The sequence below is a fragment of the Phalacrocorax carbo genome, chromosome 8, assembly GCF_963921805.1.
Source record: "Phalacrocorax carbo chromosome 8, bPhaCar2.1, whole genome shotgun sequence".
NCBI classification, from domain to species: domain Eukaryota; kingdom Metazoa; phylum Chordata; class Aves; order Suliformes; family Phalacrocoracidae; genus Phalacrocorax; species Phalacrocorax carbo.
This window is the reverse complement of record NC_087520.1, coordinates 26,387,312-26,413,840: the sequence shown is the minus strand read 5'-3', so window position 1 is coordinate 26,413,840 and position 26,529 is coordinate 26,387,312. Positions and strand designations below refer to the sequence as shown.

At 39.5% G+C, this 26,529-nt stretch overlaps 1 protein-coding gene and 1 long non-coding RNA gene across 11 annotated transcripts; both read right to left on the bottom strand.

Annotated features, from left to right (window-relative positions):
• Positions 1–1,288: 1,288 nt before the first annotated feature.
• LOC135314579 (uncharacterized) lies at positions 1,289–7,918 on the bottom strand. The gene is made up of 4 exons (XR_010374089.1): positions 6,991–7,918; positions 3,569–3,631; positions 2,072–2,167; positions 1,289–1,416 (listed from the first exon to the last, which is right to left on the bottom strand). It is a non-coding gene; the product is annotated as an uncharacterized LOC135314579 (long non-coding RNA).
• A 444-nt stretch (positions 7,919–8,362) lies between these two features.
• Positions 8,363–25,461, bottom strand: LOC104046896 (dipeptidase 2). Of its 10 annotated transcripts, none has more exons than XM_064459350.1 (12): positions 25,215–25,461; positions 23,231–23,343; positions 18,800–19,074; positions 17,924–18,050; positions 17,302–17,431; positions 16,765–16,906; positions 15,848–15,917; positions 15,170–15,346; positions 14,508–14,595; positions 13,815–13,890; positions 11,993–12,128; positions 8,363–10,785 (listed from the first exon to the last, which is right to left on the bottom strand). In XM_064459350.1, the coding sequence occupies exons 3-12, from the start codon at positions 18,934–18,936 to the stop codon at positions 10,591–10,593; spliced, it is 1,278 nt and encodes a 425-aa protein (XP_064315420.1). In that variant the 5' UTR covers positions 18,937–19,074; positions 23,231–23,343; positions 25,215–25,461; the 3' UTR covers positions 8,363–10,590. The 10 variants fall into 10 exon arrangements, with proteins under 10 accessions (XP_064315420.1, XP_064315422.1, XP_009505426.2 ...); XM_064459352.1 differs by having other exon boundaries at positions 23,231–23,331; XM_009507131.2 differs by lacking the exon at positions 23,231–23,343.
• Positions 25,462–26,529: the final 1,068 nt, after the last annotated feature.

Genomic DNA, 26,529 nt, shown 5'->3' with positions numbered 1-26,529 from the left:
GCCATTTGCTGGGCGGGAGCGATGCGTGAGGGCACTGGCGCGCCGCGCCCAGGCCCGGGGGGGGCCGATCCCCGGTGCTGGGGGGGTCCCCGGGGCCGGGCGGGTCCCCCAGGCCTCGGGCGAAGCGGCGCTTCCCCGGCGGCTGTCGTTGCGGGGGCGGGGGGGGGGTCCCAGGCGCTCCTGGCAAGGGCCGGGTGGTCGCGAAGCCGCGGGGGGGTGGTGCGGGAGCACATGGGCAAGGGAGAGGCTGGAGATAAAGCGGGAGCCCTACTAGGCTTCGAAGGAGTGGGACGCACCAAATAAAAATTGTTAACTCCTAGCAGACCGTTAAACCGTGCCGTTCGGGTGACCAACAGCAAACCGATGAAAGGCATGCTGTCACCCCGAGAAAGGGTTTATTTTTACGCAAGCTATCGCTCGGCTCGGATGCAGCAGCTGTCCCCGCTTCCTCTGTTTGTGGCGGCAGCAGGGTGCTTTCTCTCGTGCTCGCTCTCCAGCTGCACGAAACCCTCAGAAATAAGGCGGTGCACGGAGCGAGCCCAAGGGAAAGGGGAAACGTGGCCGCACAAAAGGCGTGGGGGGACAGCGGGGTAAAATACTACACTGGGGAAATTTGAATGCTGGCTGGAGCCGAGGGTATTTCTAGCTGTATGCAAAGCAGACAGTTGCTAAGGCAGCAGACTGCCCGGGCAGATGAACTGTGGCCCCGCTGCTCAGGAAGGGCCTGGGAGCCGGGGTTGCACCATTGTTTTGTCCCACTAAGGGAGGCCGTGGGGTGTGCCACCCCCTCCCAGCAGTCCCGACGGAGGCCTTGGTGGCGGCAGGTCATCGAAGCCCAGGGCTCGTCTGCCTCGCAACCCCTTGTCCCCGAGGGAGCAGAATTCAATTTTGCATTTGAGGAAGCTGGCACCAGCAGTGGGTATCTTGGCCTTCATATCATACATGGTAGCCTTTGCATGGAGTTTAAACATTAATTAATAGTTGATACGCTAATGTCTGTGTTTGAAAGCTAGACTTGAAAGTAAAAGGATCCCTTCTTGATTCGTTATGTAATCATCAGAAAAAAAAAGCTCTAGAGAACAGTTTGTGCATTTCATTATGGAATATCAACTCAAACTAGTTCTGTAAAATTTTTACTAAAATACGCCCTAATCAACCTTATCCCTAGCTTTCTGAATTTGTCTGGCCTTCTTGACAAAGCAACCCTCAGATCACTGGGAGAAAGAAAAATGTCTAACAAGCAGAAGAGAGACAAGAGACAAACGAGGGAGTATGATTTGTTCACGAGAAATGAGTTATTACTTTTAATTAGTTGGGTTTTAAAATAAACAAGAAGGATCCATGCTGTGGAGTGGCTGCTGCCAAGGGGTACAGGTCTTTCAGTTCACTTAACACAAACTTGCTGGTAGACCACCTCTGGGGAAAGCCAGAGCAATTACACCTCTTAGTATTGATCAGACAGGTGGAAAGACTTCTAAGACTCCTGTGCTTTCATATAACCTATATTTTACTTTTCCCTCTTTGCTCTGTTGGTAAACAACGATACTCCTGTAGCCATGTGTATCTCAATAACAGCTTCATCAGTTTTAGAGGAGATTATAAAAACCCAGATTTTTCTCTATTCAGAATTAATGGTATCTTGAAGACCTAGGGTGAGATTTTTTTTTCCCCCAGTAACCCTAAAATGAGTGTGTTTGTAAATACGATCCCACAGAGGTCTGTAAAGTTTTATCAGCAATTTCTGTGTGCAAGGCAGGGCAATTTTGATAATCTAGAAAGCATTTCTGTTCATTTTAGAAGAATTAGTTCTGGCAGACTGGAAACATCCTGGTGCACCACTTTAGTCCACCACCTTATCTCCAGCAATATTTTTTCCCCCAGAGGGAAGTGGAACAATTGGCCAAAAAAGTAGCATTTTCTGTTTAACCCTCTTTGGTTGAATTATGTTTCATTAGTCTTCATAATAAGTATGACCTAATAAGCTAGAGTCCACCAAGAAAACAGGAAAATTAAGTATTAATTGATAGGGTGCAAATAATTTTGTATAGAAAACGGCAAGATGATGACTCACCATTAAGCAAGTTAGTTCATGCTTAGCCTTCTGTCTTCCTCTTTCCTGTTTTCCACTTTATAAAGCTTTTGAGTGAAAATGTCTGAGCCAGCTGTCCTAGAAAAAGAAGACAGGGATTATAAGAAATCAGTCTCAAGAGTTAATGTGTTTGGAGTCATGCTTGTTCAGGAAGAATTAAACTGGACATTTCCTTCTCATCTTGCTTTTGAAAGCAGGTCTGGCAAGGACCTGCCTTTCTTTAGGCACCAAAAAAATGCATCTATGCCACCACAAAACATTTTAGTATGAAATCAATGGCACTGAAATTGTACCCCATAAGGGATAAAAATAAATAAAGTCAAGCTCATGCACATAGACCAGCAACTCCCCTCACTGGAATGGAAATGGTATCCAAATGTCTTCGGAGATAATTTAGCCCTAGGAAATTATTCAAGTTCATTGAAGCAAAAATATTTCTTTTGTCTAAAGGCAATGGTTCTTTACTGTCTTGTAGAAAGCCTGTATTTAAAGGTAAGAAGTTATCTACCCATGTCAGTTTTGTTGTTTAGCATCTGGTTTGTAAGAGAACTGAAATTTCAGCCTAAGTGATTGACTTTCCGCCCCCCGTATGAATACTGATTGTTACTTCTGAATGCTATGAGTGGCCATCATAAGCTTAAAAGGTGTCTGATATGAATATGAGGCTGGAATGAAACGAGATGATCTGCAGTTCTACAGCATTTACCTGAGACAACCTTGCTATTTCATCATAACAGGGTTGAAAATTACCTGTTTTCTACAAAGCTAAATGAAATTTGTGATTATGGTTTCATGTGAGTACAGACTGGTCAGTGAAAACAAAGAGCAGAGAGAATAATATTCGTTCCCACCCCCCTTTTTTTTTTCTGCCCTCTCTACACACCTGATACCCCACCCCACACTCAACAGAGAAGTACTGCACTTCCAGCAGAAAGTCTGGTGGTTTCACTGCAAAAAACATTGAGAACAGCTTAGCAGAATGAAGGCTTGTTACATGAGAAAAGGCCTGAGTTTTCGGTACTCTACTGTACATTAACAGCATCAGTGTAATGAGCAGCCTAAAGATCAGCAAATCCATGATCTCCTCTCTGATACACCATCAGGAACTGCTTTTTAAATTATTTATTACCTAATGTGAGCAGACACTGGTCAGTTCTTATTTAGTAATCCACTAGGTATTTGTGAACTACCTTAAGTAGGTATAAGCTTCCAGCTGAAAAGTCAGTGTGCTTCCACAGTGAACAGCTATGCCATTCGACTCAAAGATTTTATGACAAACTCTAAGTCTTCTGGAAGGGTAGTTTGGTAAACTGCTGAAGAGCCTGATATAAATCCTCAGGGCAAGCAAGCAAGGTCACGTTTGCCTTCAATGCTTCTTATTACAGGTGACACTACTCAAGCATTAAAAAAAGCAGCTTGGCTTTTATGAGATAGCGACTGCACACCGCATCGGCTGTTACAGAAACACGTTTGACTTACGTGTGCAAGGTGTTTCATCCCTTCCCTGGCAGACAGCAATTCACAGGTGCTCACGCAGTCATCCTAGGAGAGAGTGAACCTAGAATTAGTACCAGCATTAGTGATCACTTTTAAGGTTATAGCAGAAGGAACAGCCTGCCTCAGCCCTCAGGGATGTAGTACACACACTGCAAGGCCATTGTAAATAAGCTCTGGAGTATTGTTAGCTTATGGATGTGCAATATATGATGTTAACCTTAATCAAACAACAAAAAGAACGTCGTTTCAGCTCCTTCTCAATGAAAGTGATTTGCCAGTTGTTTATGGATAGGAAGACCCAGCATCTGAAACCATGTTTGAGGACAGCTTTTCTTATCTTCCCTTTTTCTGAATTTCATAGGAAGACACCTAATTTTAAATAAACTATTTTATTTTTTCTAACTGGGAAATTCAAGACCAAGCAAAAAGAATCATCCTTAGAAATAAATATGTCACCAAAAAAAATCAGAGTTTTTTAATTCGTCTGTATAATTGTGTTGCCCCTAATATTTTTGAGTGGTTTATAATAACATGATACCTCAAAAAGCTTTGTAGAAACTTTCTGTAAACGAAGCTTTGAAATGCCTCATTGGTGGAGTAACCTGCCCAGTTATTGCTGTCATTGCTGACTGTAACGTTTATGACCCCAGGCAGAATATGTGGCCTGCTTAGGGCATTGCACCCTGTACATATACCTCTAGAAACCTGAGAGATAATGTCCATAACTGTGTTTATCCAAAATACATAAAACTTCTTGAGTGGAATACCTGCATTCTGATATTTTAGATAATAATCGTATTGTACCTCTGTTAATACAGACTAGTATAATGCTTTTTTTCCTCTTTGTCAGTGGGACAATCTATGAACTTACGCTTTGAGACTATAGGAAATTTCTAAACCATATGACATGAAAAGTATTTCTGAGATATCCTGGATCATCAAGTTAGTAGCAGGGTAGTGGCCCAGAAAAAAAATATATTCCAGTTCGAACAGAAACAGGGTGGTTGGTCAGAAGAAAGGTTTGCAGATTTATGAGAGCATAGGTAAAAAATCTCTGGGAAACTGAAACCCTTCTCAGTCTCCCATGTAGTTAGGCACAAAGCCCTGATACCAGCAAGGATTAAATACTTGCAGTTTTTAAAGCCAACATGTTTTTAAAAAGTATAAATACAGATATTTAAAACTGCATAGAGAGAAAGGCTGGGCTATGCACAGCAGTGGATCCATAACTGTTGTTCTGAAAGACTTTTGCCACTGGCATGGAACCTGGGTGACAAATAGCCCAGAGACGACCATCAGAAAAAAAAAAAATGCCACTCCCAAGGTACAGCTTCCCTGGATGTGAAGCTTGGCAGAAATTCTGAAGTTCATGGCCAGTATTTCACCATAGTGAACTTCCGTTTTCAAGCACATTCCTTCTTCTCCCCAGCCGAGGATCACACCAGCCTTGTGGACAAAGCAGGCCGGAAATTGGCAACCTGGCTGCAAAGGTTCCCCGCTAAGATAGATCAGGATCTATTCTATATGTGCCAAAGATAAGCAGTTGCTGGAAGAGGTCATTTGGAAAGGCCCACAATATGTACATCCACATGTGAAGAACTGGGGACAGAGCAGTAAGTGCTTGTGGGAGATGCAATGTGCAATCCTCCATATGCCATTTCCAGGAGAAAAGTAAGACAAGGAAAGGTCATATTATACTTACACAGGAGCTCGTACGCTCACCGCAACTGAAAATTTTGTTGCTGTTCTCCTAGAAAACATGTCACAGCTTAGACATTAAAAGACCACAAGAGGACACTATGGTGCCATTTATCTTCAAAATTTATTTACTTCAAGGGACTTCTGTCTCACTTGTAAAATGGCTCATAACTGTATTTGGTTGGTGGAATAGCCATCTCTACAAAGATACCTTAATCTTATCTTTAGAGACTGAAAAGTTACTACGTCTTCAAGACACACATGCCCGCAATCAGATACTGTAAATTCAAATAAGATCAAACTGGATCAAAGTTTTTTCCACTGAACTTGTTAATCATTGCAGTAGTTTTCAGGGTAGGACTAAGATGCTGGAAAAATACTGCTCAATGGCTTGTTGTGGGGTTTTTTTTTCCTGTTTTCCTTTTTTTAAGGGTTCAATTTTCAGTTCAGTTACATTTTTAGCATGGATAGATTTGTCATAGTCTATTTAATTTTTAATAAAGGGCTCAGAGAAGAAACTGAACACAGGCCTAGACAAGATTGTTTAGATGTTGAGTTTAACCACAGGAGGATACTCAGGAAAGTTAATTCAAATAGACTTTTCAAAGCTGTATTAAACCTTTGTTTCAAATGTCTATATTCCAGACTAAAGGGACCTTCTTTTGATTTGTCTGACAAAACCTGTATTAGTTTCAGTTTTAATCTTAGCTATTTTAATCTTTTTTGTTTCTCAGCAACAACCCCCAGAGGAACTTGAGTTCTTGCATACTGGTCTCTGTGCTTTTCTTTCATTGCAGAACTGGCAAAAGAAATGCTTTACAAAAACAGTGAGAACAGGTGCTGAGAAAGGGCTTCAGAGAAAAGTACTTACCCATTATACAGGGGAAAGGATCACCCTAGAGAAGTTTACAAAACAGTTTGGGGAGAAGCAACAGAAACAGAGCAAAATTAAGTGCCCTCTCATTTGAGCTCTGATCATTAAGGCTAGAGCCTTGATTAGAATCAGCAGCATTTCTGTGATGTAAGCTAAATGCTGAACTTTATTTCTTTAGGGAAGAGGGATGGGTTAATCATTTTGCTTTGCAAGAACGAAACCTTCACAGGTCTTAATAATTTCTTAATCAGAATAGATGCTGGGGAAAGAATTGCCACCCTTGCAATTTGAGTGCCAGGAAGTGAAGCAGGCTATGAACAGCTCATCTGGTAGTACTGGACCAAGTGGCTGAGAGGTTCTAGCTCAATCACCAAAGATCCTGGACATCTGTGAAATACAGAAATGAGACAAAAATGCTTCCCATTTCCACAGATCTTGTTTTTCCTCTGACAGACTACATAATGAACTTACAAATAAATATGAAGGTTAGTAAAAGCTTTTCCATTTCTCTGGTTTCAAAAGAAAAAAAAAAGGAAAATTATAGGAGCACCAAACACCCACCACCATCTCAAGTTGTTCTATGTAGATGTAAGGTTTGTAAGTAAGATATCAAGACAAAAATCAACAGCAGATTAAAAAAAAGAATAGTTCTTGAAACACTGACTCAAGCTTTCCAAAACACTCCAAGAAGGATTATGCAGCATCACAGTCTGTCTTGGGAACAGCTCAGCAGATCCACTGACATACTGCTCTGGGTCTGTGAGTTAAATCCAACAAATCTTAAGAGCAAATGAAAGTTACTGTTAATGGGAAGAATCTTCTAGTTATTTACCTTTTTGTACTTTAGCCATATTCAGAAATTGAAGCAATTTGATCATTTCCATATGTATAAATCCAGAGAACAGTGAACAGAGGAGCTGCTGCTTTCAATAGCAAATGGAAGAAATCCAAGTTGCCGCAGTCTCCCTCTGCTGCTTTACTCCTCCCCTCCACGAACACTGAACATGGTTAACGCAATCACTGACATGATCAGCAGGAAACCCATTACTTGAGGGAGGACAACAGTTAGTCTTCAGCTATATCAGCTCCTTGAACCAGTTTACCATATCGTTACACAAACACCAGCGCTGTCACAAGGGATAGGGGAGCATTCTTCCATTTGGCAGCCAACACAGCTTATTACGAAGTCAGTATCTCAGTTGTGTCTGATACTTCACTGATACCTCTAGCCATAATAGAATCTGTCAGTTGAGCTAGCGTGCCTTTCAAATTACCAATGCAAATTGCTCTTATTAATTGGTGCAGGGCAAAGGCATTCAATTTCAGGATGAATAATCTTCTCCATTGGGAGGCAGAAATCAGAGTGCAATCATTTTATGCTCGAGCTGTGGGAAATGCAGTGTTGCGACTACTTCTACAAGGTGCTTGAGACACTGGCACTCCGATTAAAGGGTCACTATAGTTTTTTCTGAAAGCAGGCACAGCCATATCTTACATTATTTTAGTTTTTAAATGGAATTCTAATGAGGTGCCTTTCTACCATGTTTTAAGTTGTGCGATTTTGATCATTTAAGAAAAATAAACTATCTGCATCTATTAGAAAAGCTAGATACTATGTGCATAATCATTGCACGATGCACAAGATTCCATTTCTTGCTTGATGATTTCACACTGATGTCGGGTTCATGCAAGCAGCTTATCTGAAGTGCTGAATTAATGTTGTAACTAGTAATGGAAAAAGGGACTTCTAGAGTAGCACACATCTGTTAGAAGTGCTGTGAAGTAGAGGTTATCCTAGCCTTGGTGCAGGCAACCTGTCTGGTTCCCCATAAGCCTTGTTCTCTATGACTTGACTTGCTTGACCAAGTGATTTGCTGCACGTAACACTGTCATCAAGGACTCGCTGCAAGGACTGAGTCATCCATGTTCCCTTTCCATAAGCACTTGCTCAGACTTCTCTAAAGGTTAGGCGGTATCTGAGTGACGAGGAGGCTGACTGCCTACATCCAGGATGCTCTAGGGTTAAATCTACCTGACTTTCTCCTGCCTGCCATGGGGAAGGCTACCTTCCCTGTGAAGACAAGACCCAGAGCTCTCATGATACCCTCGCCTTCCTTCTGCAGCAGAGTTGCATAGTTCTTTCAGGGTTTCCTGGAGTTCTGAACATTTACATTGCTTTGTGAGATTACACCAGTATCTACAAATAATTTTAAACAATATTTTATTTAAATTTCATGTATATGTTTTGCCACAAGGTTACAAATTACAAATTACAAATTCATCACACAAAGCAGTCAAACAAGTAAGTGCAATACACTATAGATGAAACAAGGATATAAACTACAAATATCTATGGTGGAAACAGTAATATAAAAGTATTGTCCATGTCTTAAAGAAAAGAGATATATTTTTAATCCATGCTGTAGTATGGAAAAAAATGTAGAAATTAACAGGCAGAAAACGGACAACACAGTAGAAAGAAAAAGGCTGGAAGGAATAAGGAACCATCTGACATTTCAAATATGAAATGAAGTTACTATCACATTACTAATTCTGTGAAAAGAGGCCATGGATGGCAGTTTTCCAATCGTTTGTGAAGCTATTAGTAGAAGTACTGATGGGAAGTAAATATTTGCCTATTTAATTAGTCATTTTATTATTAAAAAAAGTTCTAATGCTAGTCAAGCAGTATCGGGAAGGCAAAACTTCTGAGTCAGTGCAGAAACTACCCATTGTAGATGCATAACCAGGATCAGTATTTATTGAGAAACTGTTCTTAAAAACTTGGCTTGTATGCAACTAGATTATTCAACATGATTTGTAAAGAATTCAGTAAGTGGCAGTAGTACATTCAGAATATACTTATCAAAGAGATGACCTTATCAGGAGAATTAATGAAGCTTCATTTTGAAGCACTAAAAGAACAGTCTTCTTCCAGAAACCCTACCTGTACATGGGATGCGGAAATGGATGGCAGGAACAGTCTCAGGTGACTCTAGAAAACAACTGACTTGCTGTTTCTATGCTGTTCATGCCTACCCTTGTCTTTCAGTTGTTAAATACTTTGTGTGTTTACCAATGCTGGTCTCAGATCAATTACAGGACTCTTATTTTATTCTATACTAAGGCTAAATTCTGTAAATGCCATATCAGTAAATAAAAGCACATATCATGAGATAAAAACCACACTTAACAGCAAGTATCATGGGAAGGCATTTAGCAGCAAGCACTGGGAAATGACCCTACAAAGATGTAGTGCTGTCATCTTACAATTTCTTATGAATCTCAGGATATTTGATAAAAATTCCAGGTTTGAGCCACATTAGCCTACCAAGAACAGGCCTATCGCGATATATGCTCTTCTGTGTAGCAGTAGCTTCTAACCTCACATATCTTGGTATTTGAAAACATGTTCCAAAGGCTGAAAGAGTAGAAGATTTATAATCAAAAGATTCCTTTATAGTCTTGTGCCTATAAATCCTTTGACAATGGTCTGATTTTAGCCAGCTAGAATAAAAATAACATAACAAAACTTGTTATTGATAAGGATCATTGTTTAAGCATGAAAAATATTTCCACAAAGCTGTGGAATGTTCCAACAATTTTTTTAATTTAAATACTCATTTTATACTGTTCCAAACTGCAATAAAAATATCAGAACAAGATCTCACCCTCTGAGCAGCCAGAATTCCTGCTTTGTCCTGGCTTATTGTTTCTCCCAGCTTCATGAACACGCAGCAAACAGCAGTCCCCAAATTACAGAAAAGTATCTACAACGTTGCCTGGTCCATACCTGAATGCCAGACACCTACCCCCACCATTCAGTAACTCTCCAGTTGCCCACTGTCCTGGTCAGGGTTCAAAAATAAGCGTTTAGTACTGCAGGAGGATGCCTAAAGCTAGTGGTAGGCATGAAATCCAAACTGAAATAGCCATGTCATCCCTCTTGCCATCTTAAAAAAAAAAGCAAAAGAAAAAATCCACTCTTCTGCATATACGAGGGGGGTCATCTTCTCTGACTAAGCCACTGACTGATGATGAAAGTTGTATGATTTAACAAGAAGCAATATCTGAAAACATCTCAGTACAGCTGTCTTAATCATATTCTCTAGTTCCTGTATGGAACTGCTGATTCTGGACTCCAGGATTTATACCAATTGCCACAATATGGGTACCAAAACCATATCTCATGTATTAGATAATTTATTCATTAGATGTGAATACTTTCCATTAACAATGTTGATCCTGATTTAGCCAAATGACAGAGAATTTATCTCTTCAAATTCTAAATGCTTTTGCTACAACATTTGAAACCTACATTAACTTTCAAGTATGCAGGTGAATTTATAGAAGTTATTAAAAATATTTTGCATAGCTTTAACACCCCCCCCCCTCAAAAAGTGTAGCTGCAGTGCAGATTACTCCATAGGTCTTATGATTCATAATACAGTACTAAATATGATAGAATTACAAGTGTTGGACTAAAAGGTCGTGCCACAGAAGGAAATCCAAAGGAGCTGGCTGTCTGCAGCTGAGGATTACGTAGGTCTAGGCGACAGGAATTTTGTACTTCTTCTTGCGGAATTTCACTTTCACCTACACCTGTTGGTCCATTAATGTTCCGCACCTAGAAAAATTCAAAAGGTTGCCCCTGAAAGCCAGGCTGGCACAACAGCAAAAAGTTTTATGCAGCAGCGAGCAAATTCAATGCTATTTCAAGTGTACGAACCCAAACTGTACTACAAAAACACATCTCAATGTGAGGAAATCCTGATGTTTGCATTCCTATGAAACAATTCCAAAATTCAGTACAGATACATTACAGGCAAGAGTCGTGGGTCTGGCTGTTTTTAGGTTTGGCTCCCTCCACATATGGATGCATTAGCTGGAAAACCTTAAGCAAACTCGCTCATGAGCTTTCTTCCCTGAAGTCAGCTCACAGTCTCAAGACAGAGCTTCAAACACCTCTAATTTAGAATGAAAAAAAATACTAAATCTCACAGATCAGTTAGGTGTGATGAATTTCAAACTCTTCATAATGTCCATCTGCCACACATGCAACTCAGCCTTAGGTAGGTATTTTGGCATGTTAACTGGAACAGTACAAAATTCCCTGATTTCTCCTCATCTAGCATACCCCAAAAAGGTAACTGGAAAAACGATCACTGTGAAATATATGTTGTCTAAAAGGCTTTTTGTATAATACCTACTTACTTATCCCTATAAATAAAAACAGTAGGAGGCAAGCAGTTTGCATGTTTCAACAGAGGCTTCTGAAAAAGTTACAAATCAGGGGTCCTTACTCTCATACATTCTCTCGTTTCCTTCTCCCTATTCCTTCTGCATTAACTTCTACCATTTACACTTAAAGCTCATTGTGATCTAGTTATGTTTATGGATTCTTAGTGATCTGGTCATGGCAGGAGCCTTTTGGATAGCAGCCCAATCCCATGACAAGAATTAAACTGATTTGCAGGAGTCAGCATTCCTTACTGCACCAGCGAACACAGCCAGACTGTGACGCTGGTACATCCACAGTTTCTCCAAACCATGAAGCAATTCTATTTAGAAGTCAGTGATGTGTACTTATCATATTACAACAGAGAGAAAAAGTTCCACCGAGCTCTGTCTGCTCTCTCTTAACTTCTCTTTATTCTGCTAACACTCTCTTGCAATCTTGGTTTCTTTCCCAGCATTTGGAATTATTGCATTAAGTGCTTACATTCCCTCATAGCTCTCTCATTGAGCAAAAAGGAAAAAAAAGCAGCAGGGCACCAACAGTTCCTCTCTCCCTCTTAGGAAGAATCAAGATTCAGTTTAGTTTTTAATCTTACATTTTCCACTTCCCTGAAGACACGGAGGAAGTTCTCCCTTAAGACCCCTTTCAGTTCAGTTTCACTCCATCCTCTTCTTAGAAGTTCCTCAATCAAAGAAGGGTATTTAGAAACATCTTCCAATCCCTCAGGGAAACTGTTGGCAAGAGTCACACAAGAACATTCAACACACATCACTGAAAAAATGTAGAAAAATATTTTTAAGTAGTCTTTTGTGCATGTTCACTTGTGGAGTGAGCTCACATTGGACCCAATTCTTCCTCTAAGAAGTTAAAAAAATAATTAAGAATTCAACTGATGTAAGCAGAAGCAGGACTGGAACACAATGAAAGCCTTTTTCTGCACAGAGGGTCCCATTAACAGAACAAAACTATGTATTCTGGGATGAAGATGCACTTGTATATAGGCAGAGCAGAAGCATAGAGGATATTAAAACAAAACAAAATTTTTAAAAAACCTGCAAACTCATGTATGCATTAATCCACGCTTTATATCTGGCTTTCAGACTAAGAGCAAAAAGCTGCATCATGCTGCATCACAGAGGGAGTTGGTGTAACTGAGAACAAAAAGGGAACCTGCAGACACATGATGAGCAAAGGAGTTGCAGGAAATTTCATGTTCTCTGTTGTTTGCAAAGTAATTTTTCTAAAGAAAATACAATTAGAATAATAATATAGTTTTGAATTCAGCAGTTTAGGTAGTGAAAAGAAAGCTATTCAGAACCCTCTACTGAAGAAATTACAATGAGCAAAATTGACCTATGTCTTGTGCTAATTCTTGTCAGAATAAAAAGGATTTAGAAGTAAGAAGCTGAAAAACCTGCATTAAACAGCTGTTTTAGATTGTATTTCTAGGACTCTTTGACTTCATTTTGAGATAACTAATATTTTCTGCTATTTTTCTTTTCTGTGGAAGTGTGGCGATAAGCATATCTCAAGAAATCTGTGCCATTACTTTCTACCAGGGCTTAGGACCTTAACACCTCCACCAATTAAACTGATGGTCTTTGTGAAAATGCATGCAATAAAATGTTTCCTTTTGTTGCAAACTGTGTTTTTATTTCAGAGATTATAATTTCAGAGCTATGATTATCTAACTCTCGTGGGAGCTGATAAACTGTTTTTGTGGTCTGACTGTACAGATGTGAGTCTGACTGTGACTTGCATATTCAAATGTGTCAGCACCCAGAAGGAAAAAAAAAAAAAGAGATTAAGATTCTACAGAAAGATAAGATGCAAAAAAAAAAGTTGACAGTTACACCAGCAAATGCCACCCAATCTGCATTTATTTCCTGTGCTGTAACAACACCAGCCCCGGTGTGAGCAGGAGAGGTTATGTTGTAGGCTGTTCACCATGCTCTGCTTGCCCCAGACACTTCCCAGGCCACAAAAGCAGGAATAGTTTCACATCCCCAAAACACTCTGGGCTTTCCCCACTAGAAAGGAACGGTGGAGGAAAGAGCTTTGCAGCATCTTCCTGGGCTACCCCATTTATCGTCTAAAGGCTGAGGCAACTTTTCTGTCATTCATCTTTGGCTTCTGGAAGACAGCACCCCCATCACTGTTTTTGTGTGTGCAAATCACTGTCTAGAGCACACAATCACAGAATTCACAGGGCATTAGGATCCATTTCCACATTTGTAGCACTGCTTCATACAGTTCTAAAACTGTAAAGAGGGTGTCCCTCTTTCACAGAACTTGTTTTTGTACTCCTCACAAGATAACTTGCTACAACTCTTAGTCAGCCTTCCTTTTTCCCCAAAAGGAATCAAAACCTTCATAATTTAAGGAGCAGATGTCCATGTATGTACAATTTTACTAACCGTTCCACTCCATCGTAGTCACCACCAATTCCTATCAATTCTGAACCTGCAGTTTTCTTTATGTAGTCAAAATGATCTGAAATAAAATATCAATAAAAGAATATCTAAGCATCCAGCAAGAAGAAATAATATAGTTTGTCAGACATATTGGCACTAGGCCACTGTTCTCCTTAATCATGGGTTCTTAATCAAATCCTTTTAAAAAAAGATCAAAAGCTATCCTGATGATATAGGTTAAAATTTAATAATGCAGTTGAAGAATTCTGAATATTTTCTGGTGCTTAACAAGATGTTATTGGTTATTAAGCACATCAGGCAGCAGTCTTCAAAATAACAGCTACACCGATGAGACGCATATGAGGAAAAAGAAATTATCATGCCAGCACATTAATTCCTAACAAGTAGCCCACATACACCAACAAGCTTTTCATTAACCGTTACATACATTTGTTTTCCACTCTTAATTACAAAAGTTTAAGATGTTTTCCAGAAAGTAGCAACTACTTTGAGAGCTATACACCTTGTACCTCTTGTTACTGTTTAATGAATATTAGCTCCAAAAACATCTAGAGCTGGGTTAAGGTGTGGAAAGGAATAAAAAAGCAGTGTAATTTATACACTATCAAAAATGACACAGGCACCAGGAAGTTCATAGTAGCCACCCACAAAAACTACAGTATATTAACTTCAAACCTGCAAGAGTAGAAACATTAACAACTTCTCTGCCACAAGCCAGTATATCTGCACTGAAAGTCACCATGATAATTCCCTTGTTCTTTTTCTGAAAGATATGAAGAGACAGGTGATGAGTGGGCATTCGTGTGTCCTGCAAACCCCAAGGGCATCTCGTATAGATCCTTCTACATCCATCCATCAGTGAGCATAACAACACTTTAAGTCAAAGCTCAGATGACAACACAAGGCTTTGCTTCTCTGTCCTTTACCCTGGATTCACTATATATTCTCATGTAGCCTGAATCAGCAGAAGTCCACTGACTACGTCAAACCAACTCAATCAGAATTCCAAAGTATTTGCAAACAGTTAATTTTTGTAGCCAAAGACAAAATACAACCCAAAGAAAATGTCTCAGAAGCGAATGCATAACTTGCTACTCAGGGATCTGCTTATAAATCCAATTCAGAGATGAGAAGGTGAAAATTAAACACCACAGCTTGAATGCACAAGTTTGCCTCAGACTAGCCAAACACTGCCATTAAAACAAAAGAAAAAAACAAACAAAACAAGCAGTCACCCCTCAAATACCCAAAAAGTAAACAAAAGAACCCAAAACAAAACTAACAAAAGCAAACAAACACAACCCCCCAAACCCAAACCCCAAACCCATATCACTCACCAGTTGCCAGAGGATATCATCAGGAACATTTCTTGAGTGATTACAGATAGAAAATGCTGAGGAATGGCTGAAAATTACTGGTGCTTTTGACGTATTCAGTGCATCTCTTGCTGTGGAATCTGAAGTATGAGATAAATCTATCATCATGCCCAGCCGATTCATCTCCTTTACCACTTCCTGAAACAGATTTTACAGACAACGGTGTCAGTATTAAGCTTCCTAAAAGGAAACTGTTTAGCTGATGTATGTGAACAGATAAATTCTGCAGCTGTCAGCCGGTCATAAACATGCTGTGCCTGTATGGGTTTCTATTTACCTATTAATTTAATAATAATTTATTCACTCACAAGTAATTAGCACAGCACCACATGCTCAAAACGTAGAAAACTTAGTCAATCTAAAATAAGTCATTCGAGCTCTATTCACATCCCACTACTTCTACAAATTAATTCATACATCTGATCTGTATTAAAACAATTGTTAATAATTAAATCTAGTGCTTCTTTCACCCTAAAGAACATCATAGGGAATTTGGTTTGCCTGAACCCTGATCACCTCCTAACTATCAAGGAGTTCCAGTAATTAGTTTTTAATGACAAGCTGCTTTTGAAAAGATAAGGACAAAAATTGTTGTTGTGTGAGAGATTGCTTAGATTAGCATTCAAGAGAGATCCTTACTTTGCCGAATTTAGTCAGTCCAGTAACATTAGGATAAAAATTGTGCCTTCCTTTAGATGATGATTCAGACCTTAAAAAGGAGGAGAAACATCATATTATTCTGGAGACTACAATGTCAGCAACTGAAACTACTTATGCTGTGCCCAATAAAAATCATTACCAAGTCACATAGCCAAATGTAGAGATAGTGAGCTACAGAATACATAATACGTATCTTGTTCACACAGTGCTTTTACATTCATAACGTTATATCTTCAGGTTCAGGACTGGTACATGTTTGTGAAGCAATACAAGACAAGCAGAGAGATGCTTATCAGGTATTTTCTGATCAAATAAACCTTCCTCAGAGAACAAAGATACACTGAAACGTCAGTTACCTGTCAGCCAGAAAGCCTGTTTTTCAGCCTCCTCCTCTACACACAGTTCCCCTTCCCTGAGTCAGTACAAGAAGGAATTTTGTCAATCCAGCAAAGAGTAGGCACTAATATGCTGATACCCATCTCTGTAGTTGCATATGGGAACCTGTACTCTTGAGCTGGCCGGAGAGGACAGCGTTGAAGGCTGCTGACTGCTGAACTCTTGCATAGCATTTACCCTCTTTTATCTACATCATATGCATTTTTAGTACCTTTTTTTTTTCTGTTTTGCCTTATGTAACAAAGCAAAGGGGATAAAAATTTTAATGTCTTTGTGTTGTTAACAAGGTTTAAAAGTTCACAAATTGTCAGCATAACAAGCGCTACATCACAGTCTCCTAGTTGATGCATGGCAAGTGATTTATCCCAAAAAACTATCATGCTTTACTTGTTTCAGAGTCTTTCACACCTGAACTCTGTGTCTGAATCCATATTTTCCCCAACTTGGAGCTGCCACCACTTTGTATTAGACTGTCACACAAAAACATGCACATTAGTTACCAGGGTGTATTGCAGGAATGTGTTAACGTCATGTAACGAACACCCAGTTCATAATACATCCTCAGTGCTGCCAGACTACTGTCAATGGAGTGACCGCCTTCTATTCCAATCAAACATGCGATCCTTCTACTGTCAGAGATACCTGGAAACAGCAAAGGAAAATAATTCCAAAGTAATTTCATGACAGATAAGAAGCCAGCTCTACTGAGCAACAATTGTTATTGTAAATGGCAAACAATAAATACTGACATTTCCACAGAACAGGAGGACCGACATTTACATAAACAGGAGAATTGACATTTTCATAAACATGCACAGGACTAGTGTATGTTTATATAGCAGATTTTCTCATGACTGCAGTGAGCCAGGACTGTGCACAGAGTCAGTTATTGTGGTTCCATGGAAAAACAGAACTCTTTAAACTGTTTAAAGTTACTCTTTAAACCAGGATAACTTGCCTGCTTGCTGCTCTCTGTCTTTTGCACATACGTCCTGCAATCCCATTTAAAAAATTTCTGTTACAAGTAAGAGCATCACCTTGGGAAGTTGTCACAAATTCAAGCTCTTCATAGCTGTTACACATCCTCTTGACAATATCAATTTGCTCTAAGGTCAGACGCACAGCATCTTTGTTTTGAGCGCTGCAAAGAACATACACTGACCAAAACTGAAAGAGACATTGACAAGTAAACTAGATAACTTGTGTTTCAACTTGGAAACATTCATTTGCTAATAGTGAAGTTCATGAGCACAGACCAAAGTAATTTCCTACAGTTTACAAGGGAGTTGCCACTGTAGTTCCGTTCTCCCCCCCAAAGGAAGTATGATGCAAGGCAAGAGCATCCACTCCAGACTTGATTAAAGCCTCCTGATGCACTCAGCTACTCCACAGTACACACAGGAAAGTGGATGCATGTTTACTAATTTATTTATCACAAAAAAAAAAAAAATGCTGCTGTTTTTGTTAAGGGTACCTGGATTATAAAACACAAACTTTTGAAACATGAATGTTATGGAAAAGTGTCTGTGGCTTTTCAGTTTCATTGTTTTTTCTTTTTCAGCAGAAAGAGCCAAAATTAAGGCCAGGAGTACTTTTGTGATTGGGTAGGAGACAAATGTAAAAATATGTTCTCAGACTCACAACCATGGCAGTACATACCTGAGCTCCCACATAACCAGCCTGAAGTTTTGCAAGGTTTGTGTGAGTCCTGTTGAGTTCTCTTAAGTTGACTCCACTGAGTCTATTTTGGTACAACATTCTCAGCCTCAGTACAAAGTCGTTGTGGCTAGAATTGAAAACAAATAGGGCTTGTGATAGAAATAAGTTGTTCCCCCTCTAACCCAAACATAATTTCTTCCACTGTTCATAGTCCCTTAGACTAACAATTGCCAATAATCCTTGCAGTAACGTGCTTAAAAGTCTCCCTTCTTTTGCAAACAAGCTTTATTTCTTAATTAGGACAGCAGGAAACTTTGTTTTGCTTCCCCCGTTTTTATAGCCGTTGTGTTTCTGTATCTATTTTTCTCCCTATCTCTTCTGAAGGAGTGGAAGAACTGAAATCAGCCACCACAATCCTTAAAAGCAAGTACTTGTGGTAGAATGTTCAGTACTGCCTGTGCTAGAATAATCAGTGTTTGTGTTCCCAGGTCAAAATAAACTCACCACAGACATCATTCCTTCAAGTTGTAGGAGTACCCTTTCAAGGTATGATGCCTGCTTTCTGGCTATGCACAGAAGTCACTGCTAGTGAAAGATGCCATTAAATTGTGGGAAGGAGGCAAGGATATTATGTAAAGGGAAACAACAATTAAGTGTGGAAACCTGACCAGAAAATCACAAATGCGTTTAGAATAACATCATCCTATAATAAGTTCACTTTGAACCAAAATTTGTTCCAGGTAAAGCACTGCAACAGTAACTAACTGCTGTGTGCTAGTAACAGCCTACATCTCTACTGATCCAAATGCACTTCAGCATTTCCTCCTCACTTGTCAAGATTCACAGAGAGAGTTTAATTTAACATATTTTATATACCCATCAATTAAACGTGTTTTTTGCATCAGCTCAATAGCTCGTTCTCTCACTGGGTTCTCATAGCTGAATGGCACAGTATCAGAGAAGAACATCAACAGCCACAGGAACAACTTTGTTGTATTGCTCTTCATTTCCATTTTCCAGTTTGGTAAAGCAAAGAGATACCACAGTTATTTGCTGATGACAATGAAACAGCAAAATTTCCAGTCTGTGGAGGTTTAGGCTTAATAGTATAGGCAGAGCCAAAATGCGTTTCCTTAAGGCTGAGGTGAATTCTGCAGGAGGAAAGAAAGAAAGAAAGAGAATAATAAACAGAAGGCAAGGTAGTGGCAGAAACTGTAAACCAGCTACCTTCTCCTGCAGATTTTAGGGTCTATGGCTATTCTGGTTTTGCACATATAACCGCTCCTTAAACTCTGCTGCTACCACCAGCTGACTGCTGAAGGGAACCAACTCCTCAGTCAGAGCTGGTAGGGTGAGACTGAAAGCAGCTCCCAAAACAGCATAACAAGATAGTTTTCTCATTACATTAACTGGTTTGTTCTCATTATTAGGGAAACCTCACACTGAAACGAACACTGTTTTTGAGAAGTTCAAAAAATCTGCTTCTTCTGAGTAAACTCTACTGTTAAAACACACAGCACGTCAGAGTATTTTCAGAGGAAAGCTATTGAAATCCAACACTTTTCCATACCTTGACAAGGACAATATGTGCCAAACTTGAAAGGGTCACTTTATTTCCACGAGGAAGTGGTATGACAACAACTTCAAGAGTAATCCAAGCACCCTGTGATCTTTTTTTAAATATAGTACTCAAACACTTGGGCTACAGCCTTTCAGGTGTCAGTCAAAAAGCATTTTTACCAACAGATTAGAAATACCTCATGTTCTATATAAGTAAATATAAGATCTGCTAGAAGGTGAAAATAACTTTGCAAGGAAAAGGTTGGGGTTCTTCCCCCCGCCACATTCAGAGTTACTGGCAGCATTACCTGTAAAGCTGAGGAGCAGTCACCTCCTTCATTCATTGGTGTGACATCCTAATTAGATGCCTGTACTCTGTGAATTCTTTCAAATCAAACAGTCTGACTAGAATTCTAATATTGCATAGCCAATGCTCATATTTTTCCAAAAGTCAACAACAAAAAAAAGAAAAGTAATATTGACTTTTCATTGTTTTCCACTATAAGTCAGTAAAGTTTACATTTCTAAAGTTTATTCTGGCAGCACAAATCTTTGTTTTTACTAATAAAGGAAGTTGTTTTTATGTATTTCTTGTCTGCAGAGGTAAAAACAAATAGCAAATATCCAAGATACGATAAATTTACAAGGCAATTCACCTTGCCTGCATGCTTTCCTTCTCTTGACTTTAAGCAAATTTTCTAAAGCAACAGGAGGCAGGCATAAACCCAAGAAAAGTTTCCTGATATATAGCCACATATTCATCAGTAAAGTCACAGATATCTCAAGGGAGATCCATAGGTGACGGTGGCACTGGAAGCAAATGCAAGTAATGCTAAACAGATTACCTATTGGCAGCATCCTGTTCTAAGCACAGTTCTTTCTTACTGTGACTTTCTTACTAGAACATTTTGATTATAAAAATCAAAGCCAAAATAAGAGCAGGCCTGTAGCTAGGGTTCTGAAAAGCAGCACAGTGAAAATCATATTATTCAGATTCTTGTAGTTCCAGCCTGCAATATGCAGAGTGTAAATCAAACAAAAAGTTATCTGGCTTATTTGCCTGATAAATTGTATGTTGTGCTACTACGATGTGGTGTTTGATTTCCTTCTCTTACTTGTTTTCAATAAATCAATTTATGCAAGAGGGTACATTCCAAAAAGAAAAAAATAAACAGAATCCTACTGGAACCTTACACACATTTAAAACTGCAACAGTTTGCTAACCTCATGCAGAAAATTAGAAGGTATTACGCAGTGGAAATAAAGTAAACCTAGCAGGCCCAGCAGCCTCCTACTTCTCTTGCTAAGCTCCTCTCTCCCAGCTCTGGAGTACTCAAAGCAAAGTGCACTATTAGTCCCCATGGGACAAACCCAGAGGCAGTCTCACGCTGCTGCTCCAGGAAGAGAAATACATCTCTTCAATTCTGAGTTAGGCACCATAGCTGAGTTTCCCACAGACCAAAAGTCTGTCCCAAAGAAATATGTGTAACACTCAAGGGACAATGAGCACAAAGAGAACACTTTCTTCTTACTTTCAGCTTCACTCCAGCTCCACAAAACATTGCAGGTTTGCAACACACAGACACAGGCAGCGCAGAAGGGGTAAGGAGGGAGGTGCAAAATGTAGCTCTATTTCTTCTTCCACATTACACTTCAAAGCCAAAACGTCTCTTTCCATATCTACCTTTGCATATCTCATTAAGAGCACAACTGCTTTTCGTCCCTACCATACCTCTGCACACAGGATAAGCACAGCAATTTTGGGCATTGAGCTTAGAAAAGCCATCAGCCAACAGCCCAGAATAAACAATGACAGTCCCTGGAGAGTTGCAACAGGCACAGAGTGAGCCTTTGCAGACACACGCTACACAAATAAAGCTTTACTACTTCACATGCATTAGCTTCTACCACTGGTTTACATTCTCCAAGCTCTTCATGAACAGCTAGGAAGTTACTATCAATAAAATATGAATGCTGACAAAGTACATATTGCACTGAGTGTTCCCACATCAGGGAGGACAGAGCTATAATGAAGCAGGATGGCCATATCTGCCATATAAGGATGCAACAAGGGGGGTTTGCTCTTTTAAAACAGATACATTTTAATGGAAAGAGTCACAGTAAGAAAGGAAAATTTTTCTGCACGCTTCTGTCATTTACCATCTTCGGAAGTATGGGCAAACTGCCTGGCCCCCCTTCTTTCCAGCAGGGAGGCCGGACCTCGGTGCAGAAGGTTCAGTAAACAGCTGCTATTTAAGTGCAGCAAATCTCAGTTAGGAACGGCATTCCTTTCATCCCATTTGAAGTCCTTATTCTCCATCTTATTTTTTACTAAAAAACTTCATGACAACCATTACATTGAGACTCAAATTTATGGAATTACTGTGCCCAATCAAATATATAAAGTGCAATAAAACAGAGCTCACAGCTCGAGATAGTAACACATCCAGAAAAATGAAGAAGGGTCATCCCCACCACAGTCCAGTTATGCTGAGAGCTCAGGCAGATAATCCTAGTGTAGGTCTGAATTAACAACCGCAAGTCATGGCAGCAGCTTAGTTGCAGCAGCAGAAACAACACAAGGTGACCAGAACTCTAGATAAAAACCTTGCTGATTGCTGGCAAAAACATGGATTCTTCCTATTCCTTAAGTACTAATTAAACACAATTAGTAACACATAAATATTAAACATACTTCTAGGAGCAGAACACATGCATCATACTATGAAGTATGTTTTTAAGAAAAGATACCAATCCCTTTGAAATTCACTTTGTCGTGGAGATGGCCTTTCCGCTCTTTCCCAGTTTTTGCTTGAAATTTCTTTCGCTGTCATTAGCCCTGAATCACGTCAGGTTTATCTGTTCCTCTGCCTAGAAACCTCCTTAGTGCTGTCCCAATACAAATATTACAATTTATGATTTTCAACCTGCTATTTCTTCCCTGCCTGTGCAAAGGATGCAATGAAATGCCACCAAGCAATGAGAAAACATGGTGCTGTTAAACTTATTGCTTAAAACAGGGATTAAAGGGAATAAATACAGTAAGGGTTGGAAGGCCTTTCAGGATCTCTAGGGAAGAGAAAGGAACAACCAGGATAGCTTGTCCCAAACTTCCTGGGAAAGAGGAACCCACTAGAGGCAATTACATTTCTTCCATATATAAAGTCACTCTTAGCTTTCAGCCTTGAATTTAAGTGAATCCTTGGAGATTACACATGCTGTCCACTGCACATGTAGACTGCAAGTTTTTCAGATGCAGTATAACCTCAGTTGGCAAGACTTCCTTGCCACTGAAGTGTAGGAGATTCATTGCTTTCTCTTTTAAAACAATTCCATAACAGATAATATTAGTACAGATAAAAATTATTATTTAACTCCAGAAGGACTTCTCATAGCTTCCCTTAAGAAAAGGACAGCTACTGAAATTCTTTCCTATTAGGTTTTCATCCTTTACTTCAATGTTGTTTTTTCCTTTCAACAGTTTTTAAGACTTTCTGACAATTTCAGACTGCTGAATCCAATAATTTCGGAGTATACAGGGGCTCTGCTAATGCTATGCATTTTTTTAATCTAATTACTAATTATGACTATTTTCTCAGAAATCCTGTTACTGAAATTCTATTTTCAAGACAGATAAGCTTTATTGCATAATTTCCTAAAGGCAGAATGAACCAGAACAGCCTGCCAACTACTCCTATAACACCACGTATTATCAGGCAAAACCGTGTCCAGCTTAGGAGTGCTGACCTCAGTGGAAGGGCTGGCCAGGAGCATTTGATGCAAGGAGTCAGCTGTCTTCTTCGTCAATGTGCAGTCACCTCTTTCTCAGATCTGGTGATACTGCTTTCCTGGAATGCAAACTAGAACCCATTGAATGGACTTGAGAAAACTGCTCCAGGGTTCCCCTCTGCAAATGTACTCCCTACTGTATGGACCACAACAGGTTTCAAAATAATAGACAGCAGATTATATGGACGGAATGCTCTCCCTCCCAGTCAGCCCATTTAGGCCCCATGATCCTGGCCCTTGTTTAAAAAGTGCTATTCTCCATGCCAGGGTCAGTGCAAGCCATGTCCCGTACAGCCCCTACTCCTGACAGACTCATTCTTCTTGGCAGGGTTTTGCCCAGTTCCAAAATATTTCTAATATTCTGGAAATGTTTGGATGCTGCTTTCAAAATACAATGCTACAAAATAGTGAGAGAGACAGACAGAGGCCACAAGGATGAGCATTACTGAGCATTAACAACCAAGTTTAACAATAATGGATGCAGGCCATGGAAATATTGCTCTCACAGGAGGTAATAAACTTTGCTTCAGCACAAGAAAGCGTATTTGAGTACTAGTGCCACAGTGCAGTTTACCTGCTTCTCCCTCACAACCATTAAAGAGAGCATTTTCAAACATACCATGGGCACTTTTTTTTTTATGCTGCCCACATTTTTCCAATCTAAAAGATAGCACTTTGTTTTCTTCTGGTGTTGGCATGCAAATGAAAGATTTGGAGGAACAGCAATTAGTGGAAACACAGTCATCCTCAAGGTCCTTCCTCAGAAGGGAGTACAGTCTTAGAGAAGTTGTTCTTCTTTCATAAACACGCATCAGAAATATACATGCATTGTGAGACCCAAAAACTTGAGTGAAACAGCACTTCTACAGAACTGTAAAGGACAGAGAGTCATCAGAAGTGTCTCTTCTGCTTTGTGGCAACCATAGAGATTTCCCTCAAATGTCAAAGCACAAATACAGACTTACATTTTACCACAACTGCAGACTTTGTTAACACAATGAAAAAAATCCTTGTATCTCTAATCCAGAAAATGTTAATTCTGTTCATGGCAGCTCAGCATGCAAAATGTTAGAAAGGGGCAGTCAGAAAATTGCTCAAGCATGAGAATTCTGGTAAGCTGGCATCACAAATGCAAATCAGTTTCTGCAGGTATTTTTTGGTTTCAAATTCATCAAACAAAAATATAGATCAGATCTGCAACTGGTATCTCTAGAACTCTGTCAGATCCTGACAAAATTACTCTAAAGGGAACACTAAGATTTTATGGCTTATTATATACTCTGTAGCATAGTACCGTGTAACTGGTATTCCAGAAATCCACATAATTTGTCAGTTCAAAATGCTTAATGAGAAAGTACCAAGCCTTGTTCACACAATAACACTGTTGTCTTTCTACAAAAACTGCTACACATTGTAAATTTTGGTCCAAATATTATTCTATCAATATCCATGGTGATTTTCGGGAAGATTTTTAAGCAGGGAGTGTACTTACATGTTCTTCAAGTGGTTCAACTGCTAACAGAAATTATACTTATCTATACATTACCAAATCTCCATTCCATTTATTTGTACAAAAATGCTATTCTGGTAGCTACAAGAATTTCCTATAGATTTGCAATATAAAAGTACCTTATAGGTTTCATGCAAAACATTCTTTATACTTTGTCAGTAAGACTCATTTGCCTTTGAAACTGTTTAGCTAAAAAAGGACGCATAAGTATATCAACATCCAGAAATCAGTTCTTGAAAATTAAGAGAGTATTGCAAGCACAACACAAAATTAAGAACATGGTATATCAGGCACCCCTATTTAAACAGCATTTAAAATACAAAACCCACACAGCTTTTTTTCCGTGCTGACTGAGCAGAGTTGAAAAGTGGAAGCTGACATGATATTTATAGCTTTTTTTCGTTTATCTAAAGGCTCCTTGGAGCAGGTTACCTTCTTAGGAAAATGCAGCAGAGTCAAAATCCACATTCCACTGTGTTGGATGCAACAGCTAAAGCTTGGCACCAGGTCCTCCCAGCACCAGAACAGCAACCAAGAAACGTCGTCTATTTCTTTAGCTTACATGTCACAGGCTTCACACTCAACAGACATCTGGAGATTACCCCTTTCAGAGATATAAGGTCTGTGATAAAGCTTTCAGCTCAGCTACCGCCCACCAGGGAGCCCAGAAGTCTTGTGCTGTGCTCAAAGTATGTGTTCAAAATCCGGCATTTCCTCCCTCTGGTGGCAAGCTGTTTGTGCAGTCCATCATGCATCTGCTCACTAACAGATGATGTGTGTAACACTGCTCTGTTTATATTGTTTTAGAAATAGGTGCCCCTCATCACAGACTAATTTAGGTTGGAAAGGATTTCTGGTGGGATGTCAACTAGTCCAGCTACCTGATCCCAGCTAAGGTAACTTCTAAGTTACATTAGGTTGATGTCTTCAAGGAAAAAAATTATACAACCTTTCTAGGCCCCTGTTCCAGTACTTGCTTACTCACATTGTGATTTCTTCTTCTCTCCCTCTCTTTTAATTTTTTTTCTTTTTAAGATAATATTCAACTGGAATCCCCCTTGTTGCAGTCTGTGATGGTTGCCTCTCATCTTCTTGCTGACCCGCTCTGAGAAGACTCTCTTAGATTTGAACTTACAGTAAGCACAGGTACAGGTGTGCACCTTACTGCTGACCTAATTTTGCCACATTGACTATACGTAAGCCAATAACTATCTACCCCTTGTTACTATACCTGCCAGATTTTAATCAGGACTTACAGTGCCATTGTTTGATATTTGTAAAGGTCAATATGCTCGCAGGTTACAGGTGACCTTTTCGAAGATACTTATGTCTCTCAACTTGCTGGGACTTTTCACTCCCTTTGTGAGAGATGACAGTTTGCAAACAAAGAAATACATGCAAAAACATGATCCTGTAGTTTCACGAGAAGTAAGGTTTTCTTATTATTTTATTTTACTTCATACTTTGTACAGAAAAACAAAAGAGCATCATGCTTCTCTTTATGATTCCATTGCAGAGAAATAACCAAGTCTCAGAATCAAAACTCCCACAGAGCTGTTGTACAAGTCATGTCTTAACTGCAACATATGTTTGTCATCATCCTCTAGTTCCAAGTCATTGGAAAACTTAAACAGAAACCCCCACATCACTTGGAATTCTGCTGCACATTGCTAATTTGGTGAACTTCCCTTATAAACATTTACCATCAACTCAAGTGGCCTAAAGAACCCTAAATGCCGCAAATTTA